The sequence below is a fragment of the Trichoderma camerunense genome (assembly GCF_050948025.1).
Source record: "Trichoderma camerunense strain CBS 138272 chromosome Unknown V8C40scaffold_5, whole genome shotgun sequence".
In the NCBI taxonomy this organism is placed as follows: Eukaryota; Fungi; Ascomycota; class Sordariomycetes; order Hypocreales; family Hypocreaceae; genus Trichoderma; species Trichoderma camerunense.
Genome location: NW_028145365.1, coordinates 943,624 through 959,183, shown reverse-complemented (window position 1 = coordinate 959,183; position 15,560 = coordinate 943,624). Strand labels below are relative to the sequence as shown.

The 15,560-nt window shown below is 52.1% G+C and overlaps 5 protein-coding genes across 5 annotated transcripts; 2 read left to right on the top strand and 3 right to left on the bottom strand.

Annotated features, from left to right (window-relative positions):
* Positions 1–59: 59 nt before the first annotated feature.
* Positions 60–3,195, top strand: V8C40DRAFT_239013 (tyrosyl-DNA phosphodiesterase-domain-containing protein). The gene is made up of 4 exons (XM_083214560.1): positions 60–1,376; positions 1,443–2,230; positions 2,303–2,631; positions 2,712–3,195. Exons 1-4 carry the CDS (start codon positions 668–670, stop codon positions 2,797–2,799), a joined length of 1,914 nt encoding a protein of 637 aa, XP_083075550.1. The 5' UTR covers positions 60–667; the 3' UTR covers positions 2,800–3,195.
* Positions 3,196–3,519: 324 nt separating this feature from the next.
* V8C40DRAFT_263801 (uncharacterized protein) lies at positions 3,520–5,873 on the bottom strand (the record flags this gene model as incomplete). The annotated part of the gene is made up of 3 exons (XM_083219496.1): positions 3,520–3,565; positions 3,631–5,536; positions 5,612–5,873. The coding sequence occupies 3 exons, from the start codon at positions 5,871–5,873 to the stop codon at positions 3,520–3,522; spliced, it is 2,214 nt and encodes a 737-aa protein (XP_083075549.1).
* A 117-nt stretch (positions 5,874–5,990) lies between these two features.
* On the bottom strand, positions 5,991–6,425 carry V8C40DRAFT_263800 (uncharacterized protein; the record flags this gene model as incomplete). Its single annotated transcript, XM_083219495.1, has 1 exon — positions 5,991–6,425. One exon carries the CDS (start codon positions 6,423–6,425, stop codon positions 5,991–5,993), a length of 435 nt encoding a protein of 144 aa, XP_083075548.1.
* A 385-nt stretch (positions 6,426–6,810) lies between these two features.
* Positions 6,811–10,312, bottom strand: V8C40DRAFT_239008 (uncharacterized protein). Its single transcript, XM_083214559.1, has 2 exons — positions 9,742–10,312; positions 6,811–9,632 (listed from the first exon to the last, which is right to left on the bottom strand). Exons 1-2 carry the CDS (start codon positions 9,980–9,982, stop codon positions 7,459–7,461), a joined length of 2,415 nt encoding a protein of 804 aa, XP_083075547.1. The 5' UTR covers positions 9,983–10,312; the 3' UTR covers positions 6,811–7,458.
* Positions 10,313–13,869: 3,557 nt separating this feature from the next.
* Positions 13,870–14,534, top strand: V8C40DRAFT_239004 (uncharacterized protein). Its single transcript, XM_083214558.1, has 2 exons — positions 13,870–14,098; positions 14,190–14,534. The coding sequence occupies exons 1-2, from the start codon at positions 14,091–14,093 to the stop codon at positions 14,377–14,379; spliced, it is 198 nt and encodes a 65-aa protein (XP_083075546.1). The 5' UTR covers positions 13,870–14,090; the 3' UTR covers positions 14,380–14,534.
* Positions 14,535–15,560: the final 1,026 nt, after the last annotated feature.

Genomic DNA, 15,560 nt, shown 5'->3' with positions numbered 1-15,560 from the left:
GTTTTTTATACCTTGCCTTTTGAAGCCGTCCCGGAGCACCACACTATCCGAATATGCTTAGTTCATGGATTGCGTCCGACTAATATTGTCTTAGCACCTGATACTTGGTGCTGCAGCAACTTCCTGGCGCATCTTGGATCTTCATCTTTTCTCTTCCCACTTCCTCTTCGACTCCCCTCCTTCTGTTCGAACGACCCTCCAGCCGTCTACTTCGTCCAAAGCCATTTGCGAAGGACTCGATCTCGTCTCTCTTCTCTCTATCGGTGTCTCGTGCTGCCAACTGGCGCACGCCGATTCGAGAGGGCAGAGTTAGCCGAAGAGCTTTTCTCTGTGTGACTCCTGGGAGCAATTGGCTTGTTCTTTGGTTCAACACGAGGCTTTGACACAGGTCCAACAGAATTTCTCCCCTTTTCTTAAAAGGAGCGCCGTGTATACGCCTTGTCGATCGATCTCCCTGCAGATACACCACCCAACGACGCTTTTCAGATCGAGAAAGGCAGTCGGAAGGAGGATAAGAGAAGAAGCTGTTATAAATCCGAGGCCGAGCCGATATATCAGGTGTTTTAATGGTGGCGCCCTCTCAACCCTCGAGCCCCGACACTTGAGCGAGTAGATCAAATATATCTCGAGCTCCCTCTCTCCCCGCGAGAGAGACCACTACATCACCATGAGTCCCGCGGCCGCTGGTAACTCTGGGCCTTCTGGCCATGACCACCCAGCCTTTTCGTCTTCGTTCCGTTCCGGATCTCCTCTTGCGGAGCAAGTTCTGGCTCAAGACATTGCAGAGTGCACTGATGACGACTTCGATCCTGCCGATGACCAGATTGATGTCGATCATAGCCATCACTTCATGTATCGCCGGCCAAGCGGCGTGGCATACGGAGCAGCTCGACCTGCTTTCAACTCAAGCGCCTTGGATGAGCCCATCTTGACACCACTAGAGCGGAAGCAATCTCGCGATGCCGAGCGCAGCCTCCTCCGGGACAACCACGTCCTTCCCCCAAAACATGCGAACAAGAGCCAATCGCTGCCCGCTCGAATGTATCGAAAGATCTTTAGCACCAAAGTCCCCGTCGAGGAGTATGAGGAAGAGTCCGAAGAGGATGCGCCGCTGCTCTCCCGAGATAGCGACCACGACTATGGTACACGGACACATCGACAGGTATCCGTCTCTGCGGGCGAGGAGGACGTAGATGAGCAGTGGGAGGAGGCTATAACGACGGGACGGATTCGCACGACATGGCAGCGTGAGGCCAAGACGGTACTGTCATACTGCGGGCCGCTGATTGTGACATTTTTTCTCCAATATTCGATCAATGTTGCCGGCATCTTTGCCGTTGGTCGCATTGGTACCATAGAGCTGGGAGCTATATCATGTAAGTCGTCACAACCATTGATCTCCGGCAAAATTATGAGAAATTGAAACTAATGAACTTTACCAGTGGCCAACATGTCGCAAGCCATCTCTTGCTTGGCCCCTTTTCAAGGTTTGGCCACAAGTCTGGATACCCTCTGCGCTCAGGCATATGGTTCCGGCCACAAGCATCTTGTTGGGTTGCAGTGCCAGCGCATGGCATGCTTCCTGCTGACCCTCTCCGTGCCCGTCATCTTCCTGTGGCTCTTCGGCGCGGAACCAATCTTGCAGCGCATGGTGCCCGACCCCGAGTCTGCTCGACTTGCCGCTCTCTACCTTCGCGTCATGATCTTTGCGATTCCCGGCGTCATTCTGTTTGAGTGCGGCAAGCGCTTCACCCAGTCGCAGGGTCTCTTCCAGGCAACCACATATGTTCTCCTCTTCGCCGCTCCCTTCAACGTCTTCCTTACCTGGTTGCTCGTCTGGAAGCTCGAGTACGGCTTCGTTGGCGCGCCCATTGCCGTGGCCATTACGGAGAACATCTTGCCGGTGCTCCTATTCTGCTATGTCCGGTTCGTCAACGGCCGCGAATGCTGGGGCGGATTCAGCAAGCGAGCACTCACCAACTGGTGGGTCATGATCCGGCTGGCGCTTCCCGGCATGATCATGGTCGAAGCCGAGTGGCTCGCTTTCGAGATCCTGACGCTATTGGCCAGCCGCTTCGGATCCGACTATCTCGCCGCCCAGAGCGTCGTTTCGACAATTGCCTCCATCTCATACCAGATTCCCTTCCCCATGTCGATTGCCGCGTCTACTCGCGTTGCCAACCTGATAGGCGCTGGGCTTGTCGACGCGGCCAGAGTTACTGGCAAAGTGGTACGTTCCGCTCCTATAACGAACAAGCAGGGGAAAAAAGCAAAAGCGAGCCTTTACTAACATGCATCCTAGACTTTTGTGACGCACTGCGTACTCGGACTCCTCAACTTTGCCATTTACAGCAGTCTTCGATTCCACCTACCGCTGCTCTTCACGGATGATGAGGGGGTCATCTCCATCGTGGCCAGCATTTTGCCTGTTGTCGCCGTCATGCAGGTATTCGACTGCATGAGCGCCGGTGCGCATGGATTGCTCCGTGGTATCGGCAAACAGAGCATAGGCGGACCAGTCAACCTTATCTCATACTACGTCGTCTCGCTGCCCATTTCGCTCTCATTGGCTTTTGGACTCGGCTGGAAACTGCAGGGTCTATGGGCCGGCGTCACCGTGGGCTTGATACTGTATGTTCAAATCGAATCAACTCCCCGTTAAAGCAGTGATGATGAAGTGGCAAGCCCTTTTTGACTAACTCTGATGATAGGGTCTCTTCGATCGAATATACTTACCTGCTGAAGACGGACTGGCACCAAGCAGCTCGAGAGGCTGCCGCCAGAAATGCAGCGGGCTAGAAGTCGCGCAAAAGGCGTGCGTTTACTCATCCCAGGTCCTCCCCTTACGGAACTACGGGCAGTGTAGCGTCATATCCAGATTGGAGGGGAAACGACAGTGTATCCGGTCGCGTTGGCGACTCAGAAAGCAGCAACGCCGTAATCTATAGTGCGAGGAGAAATTTTGCTTCATTATCCATAAGGTTGAGAAGCAGCGGAAAAGAAGCGTGTGAATGAGTCGGAGGGCTATCCGCAGGTGATGTATAAAAGACACGAGTAGCTGCGGGAGAGTCCTGAAGAAGATTATCTGGATAGTTCCGAATATTTCAAGGAGGCAGGCAGCATTCCTCCATGTATTTCATTTTCATAGGCATGTTATAGGTACCAGGTAGTTACGGCATCAAAAAGAGACTTGGATTTTTTTTTTACAATTTGAGCATTTCATGGTATCTCTCGTTCTCCTATATGTTTGAGGGGAAAATATTCTCTGGGCATTGTCTAGCCCCTAAAAGTCCTCCACCAGTGTGTTCTTTTTCAACAGTCACATTTCATCTGACACGCCCTCCGTGCCCGTCCGTTAAAACTCCAGATAAGATGGAAGATTCTGAGAGATGGAGAGAAAGAAACTCGACAGTGTCCTTATTCGAAAACAACGAAAGCGCGAGGGATTAAATTGCACATTAAAAGAGGAAAACCCGTTTAGCATCCTAAAACTCTATGCGAACTGGTGATTTACTTGGTTCAGCTGAGCATGGAATGTGTTCGGATGCCCTTGGGGCCGTGTTCGCTGTTAAGGAAAAGAGGGTTAGTATACATCAGAAAGGTGGTTCATACTGAGTAAAAGGAACTCACTTGTAGTCGACTCTGCTCAGGCTCATTGACTTCTGTGCCTCGATGGCCTGAGCGTCCATGTTGGAGTGCAGGCAAAAGGCTATTCTCGCAGCCACCTGGGCGCCCAAGAACATGGCCTCCTCGAAGCCGTTCTTGCTCCACTCGCTCAGATATGTAGGCAGAGCGATGGTCTTGATGCTGGTGGGCGTCTGGCTGTGAAAGTGGTGGCCACTGGCGGGACCGGCCGCCTCAGACCCGACCATGGGCGTCGATCCCGTGGCGACCTGGATCGTGTCTCTGCCGGGGATGCCAAAGGTGGCGGCCGTCGTGGCGGCCTGGAGGAGCGGGTTGACACCGCCGCCGCTGGACAGCTGGTGCGGCGCTCCGTTGAAGGAGCCGATGGGCGTCTGCGAGCCGGTGCCGGCGGGCGTGGCGACGTTGGACGGTAGCTCTGACGTGAACATGGTGGCCGTGGACGGCGAGATGAGGTGGCGCGCGTTGAGTGTCTGCAAGATGTTGTCCTTGAGGCCCCGCAGCCGCGAGCCGTTGCCGACGAAGACGAGGTTGTCCCAGCAAGCCGGGCGCATGTACATGTCCTCAACGCCCTGGATGGTGCGATAGATGGTTTCGACGATGCGGTCGATTTCGTTGCGGTCCGCGAAGAGGAAGCGCTCCAGGCCGACTTCGATGTCGCGGCGGATTCGCTTGGGCCGGAGCTCAGGGGGCTCGGCATTGTCAGTGTCGACGGTGGTTTGGTTCCCGTTGACGACCTCGGCAGGCTTAGAGTCTACGGTAGTTTCATTGCCGTTGCCGTCACCATTGACTTTTGTTTCCTCTGTCTTGACAAGGGGTTCTGAAGGAGGTACGTCATCGGTCCCTACAGGAGCTGGGGGTTTGGCATCTGCATCTGCCTCCGTTGCTTGTGGTGCGGGTTCTGATGCGGGCTCTGCTACCGGCTCTGAGGCGGGAGCCTCTCCGCCGTTGCTGCCCTCCACACCCTGCATCTGGATAGGCATAGATACGGGAGCCGGCGCAGGCACCTCTTTGTGGACTTCCTCCATGACAATCTCCTCGTATGAGAACGTGTTGCGCATCTTCTTCGAATTGGGCTGTCGAACGGGCCTTGCTTGGGCTGCCGCCTCCGCTTCCTTCTCCTTGTTAGACTTTCGTCCAGGCTTACCCTTCTCCTTCTCCTTCTCCTTCTTGGCAAGGAACTCCTTAGTCTGACCGCTGGTGACGATGCTAGCAACATCTAGGACGCCATCATCATCAATGTTGGTGTCAGCGCCTTCGTTCTCCTCCATGACGACGTCGGACGGCTCGTTAATCCGTGGTACGTCTGTGGAAACCGGTGCCGTTGAATCTGCTGCGGGAGCACTCTGTTCTGTCGCTGCGCCTCCTGCTGGGCGCGACTGGGACTGTGATGCGTTGGAAGAAGACTCGACAGGAAGCTCCACGAGAGCCTTCTGAGCGGGGGCGTAAGGCAGCACTTCGCAGATGCCGCTCTTCTTCAGCTGCTCCGCCATGTCGTGGTTGAAGTTTTTGCTCTTCAGCAGCTCCTGTAGTTTCTGCGTAAAGACCTCTCCTCCGCTGATGTGTCGGTCGGGTTGCGGGCTGCCCAGGTCCATGTGGTTGATGACGCGCCCGTCGTGGATGGCCGTGACGTCGACCTTTTCGTAGCCAATGTCGATGACGGTCATGTTGGGCCACTTGAGCCCGTACTGGGTGGCGATGCCGCTGTGGATGAGGCAGAGCGCGGGCGTCTTTGTCTTCTCGAAGATGTAGCGCGCAATGGTCTCGCAGTCGGGCCGCGTCCACTGGGGGGATGCCATGAGCATGATTGGGGTGTTGTGGTATGTCGTGGTGAGCAGGCCGTGGACGTGGTCGAGGAAGGCGAGGAAGGCGTCCATCTGGACGATGCGGCCACCTACAAAAAACATTAGCCCATGATCTCTCTCTCTTCACTCTTCCTTTCAAACTTTGTTTCCTTCATCTGACATACCCTCAATTGGCCATACGGCATCCTTGTCTTCGTCTACATCCTCCACCCACTCCTCATTCTCCACGCCATCAATGACCCTGGTGCGCTTGTACGTGTAATACGGCCGCCACTGCTGAGGGTCCTCGTCGTCCCTAAACATCCTCGTGGGGATGCGATGAGCCGGAGGCGACAGTTCGCCGCAGCCCAGCTGGGCCATGGTGGTTCTGCTGCCGGGGCAGATGATGAGGATCTGCTCCTCGCGCCATTTCCCCCCGCTGGCCATTGCGAGCAGACTGTTGTTGTTGCTGCCGATGGTATTCGCAGAGTTGCTGCTGCAACTTTTATTATTCGCCCTGCTGCTGGGGTAATTCTGCCGCCGCTGCCGCAAAGAATCGCGCTTCTAGTGGCCGATGTGGTAGCTGAGCGGAGAGCCCGTGCGAATTGCCGCTGCGCCGCTGCCGCTCGTCTTGGTGGGCGTCGAGAGATGCTGGGCGTGTTGCTGAGGAGCCGTGCGACGACAACGCGAGGGAGTCGAAAACGAGCCTCGAGATGCTCTTCGCGCGCGCAAACCGTAGCGGTGTGGCGTAGGCGTGAGTGTGGCGCTGCCGGCGGGAAGTTCTGTGGCGGTGTACCCAGTCTTGCCAGTGCTACGAGACACGCTCTGGATGCCGCCGTCTCGATGAGTCTCACTCTGAAATTCAGGCACAACATTGGCGTGCATCTGCTGCTGCTTTCTAGGAGTTCTAGAGGCGACTTGGTTACAGGCTCCAAGGTGAGAATTTCCTGCACTGCTTACTCTCGCAGTATTTCCCGGTATGCTCTGTGAACCGGTCATGGTCTTTGCCGTCTTTCGTTCTCTTCAATACGCTATAGCACTTCGCAGATGACAATAGCCGGCGCAAATAACCAAGAAATAAAAAACTCAAGGAGATGGAGAAAAGGGGAATATCTGAAGAAAAGGAAGAAGAGATCTGAGTGCTCGTTTGTAAAAAGGAGAGAAAAGAAAAACACAAACGCTCTCTTACTCTTGTAGTTGTTGCTGCCAGCTGCCAGGTCCATGGCCAGCCGCCTCTCTGACTCTTTTACACTCAGCCAGGCCATTGACAACCGTATAACTCTCTCGCCCTCTGCAATGAATTACACTGCTTCAGATGTTGAGATACCTCTTATACATGCACAGACTCATGGCCATAAAAAGGTTTCTAAAGGTTTAACAGGTTCGAGTTGATCGCGGGAACGCACGAATAGAGTCCAAATCTTGGAGTTTTATTCTGAAAGGACAAGGCATGAAAGCCTCTCCCTCCCCTCAATTAGAATTACTAAAAGAGCAGAAATACGGATCCCAAAGCTAAAGAGAAAAGAAGAAATATCCGTTGCCGCGTACGCAGTATCCTGTTTGCGACATCATTTGCCTCGTTATTGATGGTTCCCTCTCCCCCCAGCGTAATATCATACACCGAAAATGTTTCCCCGTCACAACCTCTGCAACCGTGGTAACCCCCCGTCATCGCTCCATGCTATCGCAAAAAGGGCGCCCTATATCTATGTGAAAAAAGCACAGTTCCCAAGTCTCTAAACGCCACTAAATTTTTCTTCACCAAAAGTAGTTCCAAGCAAGCGCTTCATTCTCGAAGCCGACAGCGCCGCCCATATATCTCGATGCGATATAAAGAGCTTTATCCCAGTAAAGATCCGCACGCCAATTATTAGTCGATATCCATAAATGAGAAAGAACAAAACGAGTAAAGAAATAGTCAAATGAGAGCGCGAAGGGAATATAATAATTTCGTGTAAACCGTCCTCTTGGCTGCTGGGTAATGAATGCTGTCTGTTTGTCGTCGTGTCGCGTGTTCGAGTTGTCTCGTTGTTTAGTTGGCTACCGTCACTGCCGGGCTGTGGGTAGTTTCGGTGGGCGCAGAGGGAGAATCGTCAACTTCCTTTGCTTCTTGAATCGTTTTCTTGGGGGTCTCATCAACAATCTTCTCCTCCACCATTAGAGAGAATCTCTGCTCAGAGGTGGGTGTGGTGACTGAGGATCCGTTGTCGCTCCAACGGTCCTCGGTCACGCCAGTGTAGATAGATGAGGTGTGCTTCTTCCTGTTTGATGCCGCATCCGAGTTGTCGATCTGTTCGCTGTGGGGTTCGTTCAGCAGAGCGTCGTCTTGCTTATGGTCCTCGAAGTCGGCCTCATCGGCACTAGACTCGTCGGAGCTGGGAACGTTCTCCTCTGAAGCCGGGGCTTTGTGCTGGGGCTCTTCTGCGGCATCGCTCTCATCGCTTTCGGAGTGCTCAGCCTCCTGCTCTTTCTGCTCCGTCGCTGCCACGGCGTCGATGTTGTCGTCATTGGCTTCTTGGCCGTCCATATCGCCATCGCTGCTGAATGTCTGGCTAAGGGGGCTCTGCAAGTTGAGCTCCTCGCCAGTACCGTCCTTATTGGCAATGCGGGACATCCTGGCAGGGCTGCGGGTTGGCAGAGGTGGTGGCACTCTCTTGGCGATTGTCACAACGTTGCCCCGAGCTTGGATCATGCGAGAGGAGAGGGCCTGCGTGCTAGTTCGCTGCACCGCGGCGACCTCAAAGACCACAGGTTCTTCTTCTTCAATGTCATCGTCCTCATCGGCATCGTGCATGTCGTCATCGCTATCATCTTCCTCGTGCTCATAGAGCCCTTCTTCTTCGCTTGATTCGTCGTGACTCATCTCATCTTCTTCACGGCGAAGGCTTTCAGAGAGGGAAATGGCGTCGTCGTCGTCGCTTAGCTCTGCTTCGTCCGCAGAGTCAACACCGACGGATACGTCTTTGGAGAGCCTATGAGCGACAGCCTTTGCCACAACCGGCTCCTCCTCGTCTTCATCCTCCTCCTCGTCCTCCTCGTCTTCTTCTTCATCTTCTTCCTTTCTTACCCTCTCTGCTTCATCATCTTCCTCCTCCTCTTCCTTTACAGACTCGATATAGGCTGGGGATGCCCGCCCGTTGCTGTCGCTAGGGCCTGGGCTGGGAGACGTCGCCGGTGTGTTGCCCACGTCAGTCTGGGTGCCAGCATCAGTCACCTGGCTCCGGATGGTGCGCATTGACACGTAGCTGTTCCGGTTGCTTCTTGACACAAAGGTATCCATGCTCTGCCGGCTAAATTTGGACGCAACAGTTGGGCTCATGGGAGCCTGGTTCATGTCGAACAAGCTACTTGTCGGTCGAATGCGAGAGCCAGCCTCACGGATCTCAAGGCCCGCCATTTCCAGCGCCAGGACTCCAAAGGGGTCCGGATCATCCGCCTGGGGGATACCAAACGAAGTGTGAGGAGATGCGGGCATCGATACCGATTTAGGAGGGCTTGTAGTGATCAAAGCGTCACTCGGCGCAGGCTCCGCAGCAACCCTGGTGATGACAGCATTGTCGTAGTCAGTTCTTCCCTCAGCCATTTTGAGAACTTCGTTCAAAGAAGTGGTCTCTTCGACACCATGAGCGACATTTCCAGCAAGGATGTCCATATGAGTGATGTCAGTGGAGCCGTAGAAGCGGTCGTTTTCGTTGCTGCGCTCGGACAGCATGCATCCGTATAGGTTGACTGATTGCTGCTGGCCTCGCGCTTTCATGTACGTCAACACGGTGTTGCCCAGGTCTCTCCAATTGACATCGGCTTCATCAGAGCCAATTGAGACGGTCTCTCCTGTCCGAAGCTCGACATCTTCGCCAAGCGTCACTCGCGGTCTAGAGACGGATTCAAGCGCAGCAAGACTGGTAATGACCAGGACGCAGTCGTAGACGTCGACTCCGATGATGAAGCTGAGGGTTGGAGTGTGAAGCATGATGCCTGAAGGCGGAGACCAAGTGCCGTCCGACTTTCTGGCAATCAGGATACCTGAGCCGCCCGAACCGGTCATCCACAAGCCACTGCGCATACACGTAAAGACGGCAATGGCGGCTGCATTCTGTATTATTCGCTTTGGGATCTTCTTGGGAACTTGATCCAGGGTCCTGACGCCCGTCGAGGTGGAAGACGGAGACGCCGGCACGTCGTCGATAGGGGCGAAGTAGCCGTCCACTATATGAGTCCCAGAATTAGCATTGAATCTGCATTTTGCTCCATTCCGAAGCTTTTGATGGATCACTTGAGCATCAAGAGTCTTGCAAATGAAGAGGCACCAACATACTGCAAAAGGATTTGAGGATGCGAGCTGCTTTGTCGCTCTCAAGGTCGAGCGTCGCGGGCCAAAAAGCTTCCCGCTGAACCCGCTTGACCTGCATATTGGCGGCGTCGGTGTTGATCTTGGACAGGCCATTGGGGGGCGGAGGCTGTGACGACCTGTTGGGCCAGCCAAACACGCTGCCACTCCTGGAACCGCCAGAGTTTCTCTTTTCCCACGAGGGCAGGAAAGCAGAAACGCGCTGCATGGCTGCGGTCGAAAGGGGTCGGTCGAAAAGGGTTGGAGGGGCCTCTCTCGGCCGTTCAGGGCAGCACCGTCACCGTCACCGTCACCGTCACCGCGCCTGGGGGTGAGAGAAGAGGAAGGGAGAAGGAAAGCACCGAGAGGAGAGGAGAAAAAGGTGAGGAGAGCATCAGCCAGCCCGGATGTCGACGCTGCCACCAGGAACTGATGAAGCCGACTGTGGTTGGAGGTTTACAAAGGTTAAGAGTTTGTAAGAGCCGAGTACAAATTCGTCGGCGAGCAAGGCCTGGAGCACTGCCCTTCCTTCAGGTGCTTACGCCGTGGTCCATTAGTGATAAAAGACTGAGGTGCAGTGGAGCTCTGACCAGGACGGGGGGGGGGAAACCCGCTAAAAATCCAGCACAGCGCAGCACCAGCACAGCACCAGCACCACCTAGAACCTCCAAACCCGGGCTCGGCCCCTGCAACTTCGCGGCTCCGGATCTGGCCAGAGGGTTGTCGACGGGGCTGCTAGTTCCCTCTAGCCATTACGCTTCCAGCATCAAGAGACGACTGGAGACATGGAGTGAAAATCCTGCTCGAGCATTCGAGTGCAGCGATTGGATCGCCTGGTCCGCCTAAGACCACCCGGCGTCGACGCCATTGCCAGCCCAGGCCAGGTACAGCTCAAGCGTGTGGTGGCTCCCAGCCGTCATTGTTCGTTCATCTGTATCTCAGCTATCTAACGCCGCTACATTCCCGGTCGCTGTCGGATGAGCAGGTCTCATCAATTCGGGGTCATCAAATTACTTTCACCTCCGTATCTTATTTCATCGACGTGTTGTTTGTTGTTGTTTCGTGCACGAGCGGCACATACATACTTGGCGGCCCTGCTGAGACAAAGCGTGCGTGCACCCGTCGTGCACCGTCATGGTACTCGTACTCAGCCTCGTCTCGTCTCCGCACTCATTGACTTTTCTAATTCCACCTAATGTACCTTGTCGCCAGCCGCTACCTATTACAGTACATTCTCGTACCATTTTGATGTCGTGCAACGGTGATTGCCAGCCTCCCCTGGCATGCCCTCCCCTCCATGCTGTCTGTACCTTTTGCTGCCAATCACGGCCTCCAGCGTCGTCCACATGAACAAGGCCGGATTGCCTCTGTCTGATCAGATCAGCAAATTCATCGGGAGCGGGGGAATTGAAGTTTCCCCTCTTCTACGAGGACTGTGCCTCAAATCGGACTGGGCTGTCACACGCTTCGTATTCATGTTGTCATGGATAGCAATATGATTTGATCACTGAGAGAGACACAGAAAGAAGGAAATCGCACGTATATTCGTACTCGTACATACTTGGCCGGCGTCAATCTCCACTCACCATGCCTACAAAGACACATACGGAGTTACAGTCGGGTCTACCTCATCAAGCTCATACACCATGATTCACAAACAAACGGCCATGTCCACCCAAGTGAGACCTGTCGCACCCCTTTCGAGACGAAATAGCTGCTCATCACAGCTCAAACACTGCTCCTATCAGCGACGCACCTTGCCTCATTCATTCGTGATCTAACGGCCGCAAACTCTCAGCATTCCCGCTTTCGTTTCCGATCCCCCCCAAGACCATGGACAGCCAGCACCAGCCTCTCCTCGTCTCCCGTTTCTCGGCCCCCCTCCCCCTGCTTGGCATCAAACGATTTAGCGCATCTATTCGGGTGATACTGACGTCGCACTGCAGGGAGAGCCGTCCATTTTAAAACCGATCGCCCACCAAGATTGCTACGGAGGCGTGCTAATTGGAATTAATTATGGGACGCGCAATTGAATCAGAGTGTAACATGGGCAAATAGGGCTGCTAGAGGGCGGGAAAAGCATGGCCCTGGATCCATGTTCCTGAGATGCTGCTAACTTGTGGCCTTTGTGGGACCCGTCAAAGTCAATAAAACAGGACCCGGGCTCTTATCTATTGCCATTGTTTACGATTGGCGAGGACAATAAGCCGAGCATGGCAGCCTCAAAAGGCTGAACTCAATTCAATTCACGGGGTTGTGTTGGGCCATGACAACGTCGAATGCAAGTATGGCCTCATATGTTCGAACAGCTAGATTGATCTGTTACTGCTTTGGAAGACGCGCATAATGACGCTACACTGCGCCAATTGTTCCCGGCAACCAGCCGAAGACGTCCATCTTCACGTCTGTGTGACGGCAGCACTGTTTCCTATCACTGCATTTCCTTTTCGTGGCTTATGCAAAAAAGGGGTGATGAGGCGCCCACCTGCATCATAATGAAGAACCAAATCTCCCCCTTGTCCTCGTCATGCAAGGTACCACATATGGATAATCCCAACAGATCGGATTCAATCCCGTTATTAAAGTCTAGCCTACTGTATCTGCTCATATTCCCTCTTTATTTTTGCTCATCCCTGTCTATCCGGCTGCAAGCGCAAGTGTGGTGACGCCAAGGGGTCGGTAATTTGCTTTTATCCAAGTCAGCATAACAAGATTTTCAGCTCGAAGCCACTCACCCCGGGCGATTCTCTCACTCTCTCATTTCTTCTCTTCAGAATTTGTAATATGAGTGCTCTGTACATGTGATCACATATTACATAGGTCAAATTTCACCGCGGGAACCAAATGTGTCCTAGTTGAAACAATACCAGCATCTCGGCCAGGGAGGCTGTTGCTCTCTCTCGTCAGCTTAGTCGTGGCTCCGTATTTGAGCTTTCTAGCCAGGGAAAAACAATTCAAGAAGAGGATTAAAAAGGGGGATATCCCGAAATATGATTCATCTTGATCTGAGGCTGGCCCAGCTGAACTTTCTCCCTTTTCCTTACCGTAGACTCTTCTCATGGCGGCAGTGTCATTCTTCCCTTGCTTTTTATTAATTCTTGCAGCAGAGCTAGCCTATTTCTTACCATTTCCTCTCCCTTGCCTCCCTTAGTTGGTGACTATTGCGATTAGTGTAAGTGATGATGTTGGGATCGCCAGTGATAGCAGCTAGAAATACCAGGATTCTACGCTAGCTGACGCAGGAACATCAGGTAGCAAGGCCACAAGCCCAGCTGTTTTATGTCAAGATTATCAACATTTTCGTATACACATCGAATTGGCCGTCAGTATCCTCTTTCCCTTGAAGATTGATACATATTTATGCTTAGAGATGCTTCCCCAACAGAGCAGCGTATATATGTATATATGTGTGTTCTGGCAATAAGATGGCAGAGTGTTGCTGTCAATGGCTGTCTATATATACCCAATACTCGATAAAACAACTAGCTAGATGATCTCATGTTTCAAATTTTGAGCCACCTTTTTGGTGACATCAGATACAGAATGATTCAAAGATAACTATCACGATTTATATTCACCCATACGAGTAGAGATGGGGACGCTCCAGAGCTCCTCGGCGATTCCAACGAGAGCATTCTGGTCAAATAGTGTCTTTCTTTTTAATCAATACATACAAATAATGTTTATGAAACTTTGCCAGACATGCCGCACAGCGGATTAAGTTCAGCGCAGTGGGTGTATGAATGGCTATATCGAAAGGCGTCACAATCCTGCTTGAACTTGGACGACCTCATTTGCAACTATTTATTCAACCAATCCAAATACATGGATTCCTTTGAACAGTTCAAAGTTGAGCTTTAAAATTTGCATAACAACAATCCCTATGTACCTATGAGTCTATCTTTGTCGTATCAAACCTTAAACAGCCAAACAGCGTCCACCAAGTATCAGGGTCATTACATGTATCGAGACCTCTGCTACAAAGAGGAAAAGTATCAGGTACATCCTTAACACAAAATAAGCATAATTCGCCACTATAACCGTTAGTAGAGTACATCTCCACATCCCCATAGTCGACTAAACTCTCGTCGACAGTGGGGAGAAAAAACTCATGTCATCAATATCGCCATCTCAATCTCAACTACAAAGGACAACCACATCTCACGTCGCAAAGAGCCGCTATCACGATAACGTCGATATACCAATGGAATTTCATTAAATATACAACTAGCACCACTTTTGTCCACTCCAGCGACACTCCTCAACTTGAAATCGAGCCTCGAACACGAAATCAGCTCAAAACTCACAACACTCACCATTCACCACCATATTTCAAAATGTTCAAGTCAGCTCATCCCCCATAAATCCACTCTCCTCATGTAATAATCCAACTCAAGAAACTTACTCACTCCTTCACATCTTGCTCACGACAACAGGGCCTACCAAAACCTCACACCCAAAACTCGGCTGGGCGTCGGTGTCGCCATCATCGCATGGGGCGGCTTGGGATTGTACATATCTGACAAAGCCGAGGAGAAACTTGGATTTACGCCGACCGAGGAGGACAAGGCTGAGCTGCGCAACCTGGCACCCAAAATCACTACTGTTGACAAGACTCAGAGGTGATACGAGAGAGGTGGCAAACTGTAATTTTTGAGAGCAAACTCCAGAGATCACACGTTCAAGATCTTGTGTACACCAAAGTCTGCAGCATCAAGCATAAAGAAGCATCAATCACGAAACACTGCATATATGATGACAACCAAAGTTATGAATAGCCCAGTCTATTGCCCATCCTTCGCGTTCTGTTCTCTCCTACCTGACTGTATCATTGGGCTATTCTTTTACTACCTACTACCTACTTCTGTACATTTTCGCATTGCCCCCTTTCATCCTCCTCTCCCTCCTTCCATCCTATCCCTTTTGTTTTTTTCTCTGCCATCCTTCATACCACCAGGCACGCAGCACAAAGCGATACTCATTATGTAGCCACAAGCCACGAAATCATGACGGCGTACCAGGAAACTGCCAAAGCCGGCCGGAAACCCCCCTCTCTATGTCGGATCGAAGTCTAAAAGAACTCAACTCCACCCCCTCTATCCGTACTGAAATGCAAATAGCAGCACAAAGACCACAAAGACGCCACCTATGCCGAGCCCTCATGCATGCATGGTAAGCCGAATTGGATTGTCGCGGATAAAGTTGCCCTATATCCGCGATGCCGTCGTTTGTGTTTTGAAAAAATGCAAGACGTTAAAAAGTAAGAAAAAAGACAACAAAAAAAATAAAAAAGAAAAAGAAAAAAACCATACAATCGAAATCAAACTCTAAACTCCCTTGGATGCAAACCACCCTGCGGTTTTTTTCTTTGGATTTTCTTGACCCCGTTTCTCGGATTTTTTTTCCCTGTTGACAAAAAAGAAATAATCTGTATCAAATGGATACGCAGTGGTTCCAACAATCTCTGCCTCATCAGCAGGACTATACCACATCTTTTGACATCAATCTGCGTACTCTGGAACACCGTTTTTATAGCCAGTTGGGTTGTATAGCACCAGCGCTAGTATTGGCCAGTAGTAGTACAGAGCCGGAATCCGGGTGGGGAACCTGGACAAGGATGTCAAATTCTCCGGGTAATAGTACCGGAGCAAGAGAGAGAAAGTATAATTTCCTTCGTTCCCTCATTCCTGTCATACAGCTGCCAGAACCAGGAAAAGGCTAAATGGCGAATTGAGTGGCGCCGGGAGCGTCAAAAGAGTTCATATACTCCAATTGATTGGCGTGGGATCCATCTGGAAGCGCAACAG

What these genes read in the sequence shown, in the direction of transcription:
- V8C40DRAFT_239013 (XM_083214560.1), top strand. Translation starts at nt 668, where the DNA reads ATGAGTCCCGCGGCCGCTGGTAACTCTGGGCCTTCTGGCCATGACCAC. An exon ending in AGAGCTGGGAGCTATATCAT is followed by an intron (nt 1,377 to 1,442) that starts GTAAGTCGTCAC and finishes GAACTTTACCAG; the next exon opens with TGGCCAACATGTCGCAAGCC. An exon ending in GTCACCGTGGGCTTGATACT is followed by an intron (nt 2,632 to 2,711) that starts GTATGTTCAAAT and finishes CTCTGATGATAG; the next exon opens with GGTCTCTTCGATCGAATATA.
- V8C40DRAFT_239008 (XM_083214559.1), bottom strand. Translation starts at nt 9,982, where the DNA reads ATGCAGCGCGTTTCTGCTTTCCTGCCCTCGTGGGAAAAGAGAAACTCT. An exon ending in CATCCTCAAATCCTTTTGCA is followed by an intron (nt 9,633 to 9,741) that starts GTATGTTGGTGC and finishes GGACTCATATAG; the next exon opens with TGGACGGCTACTTCGCCCCT.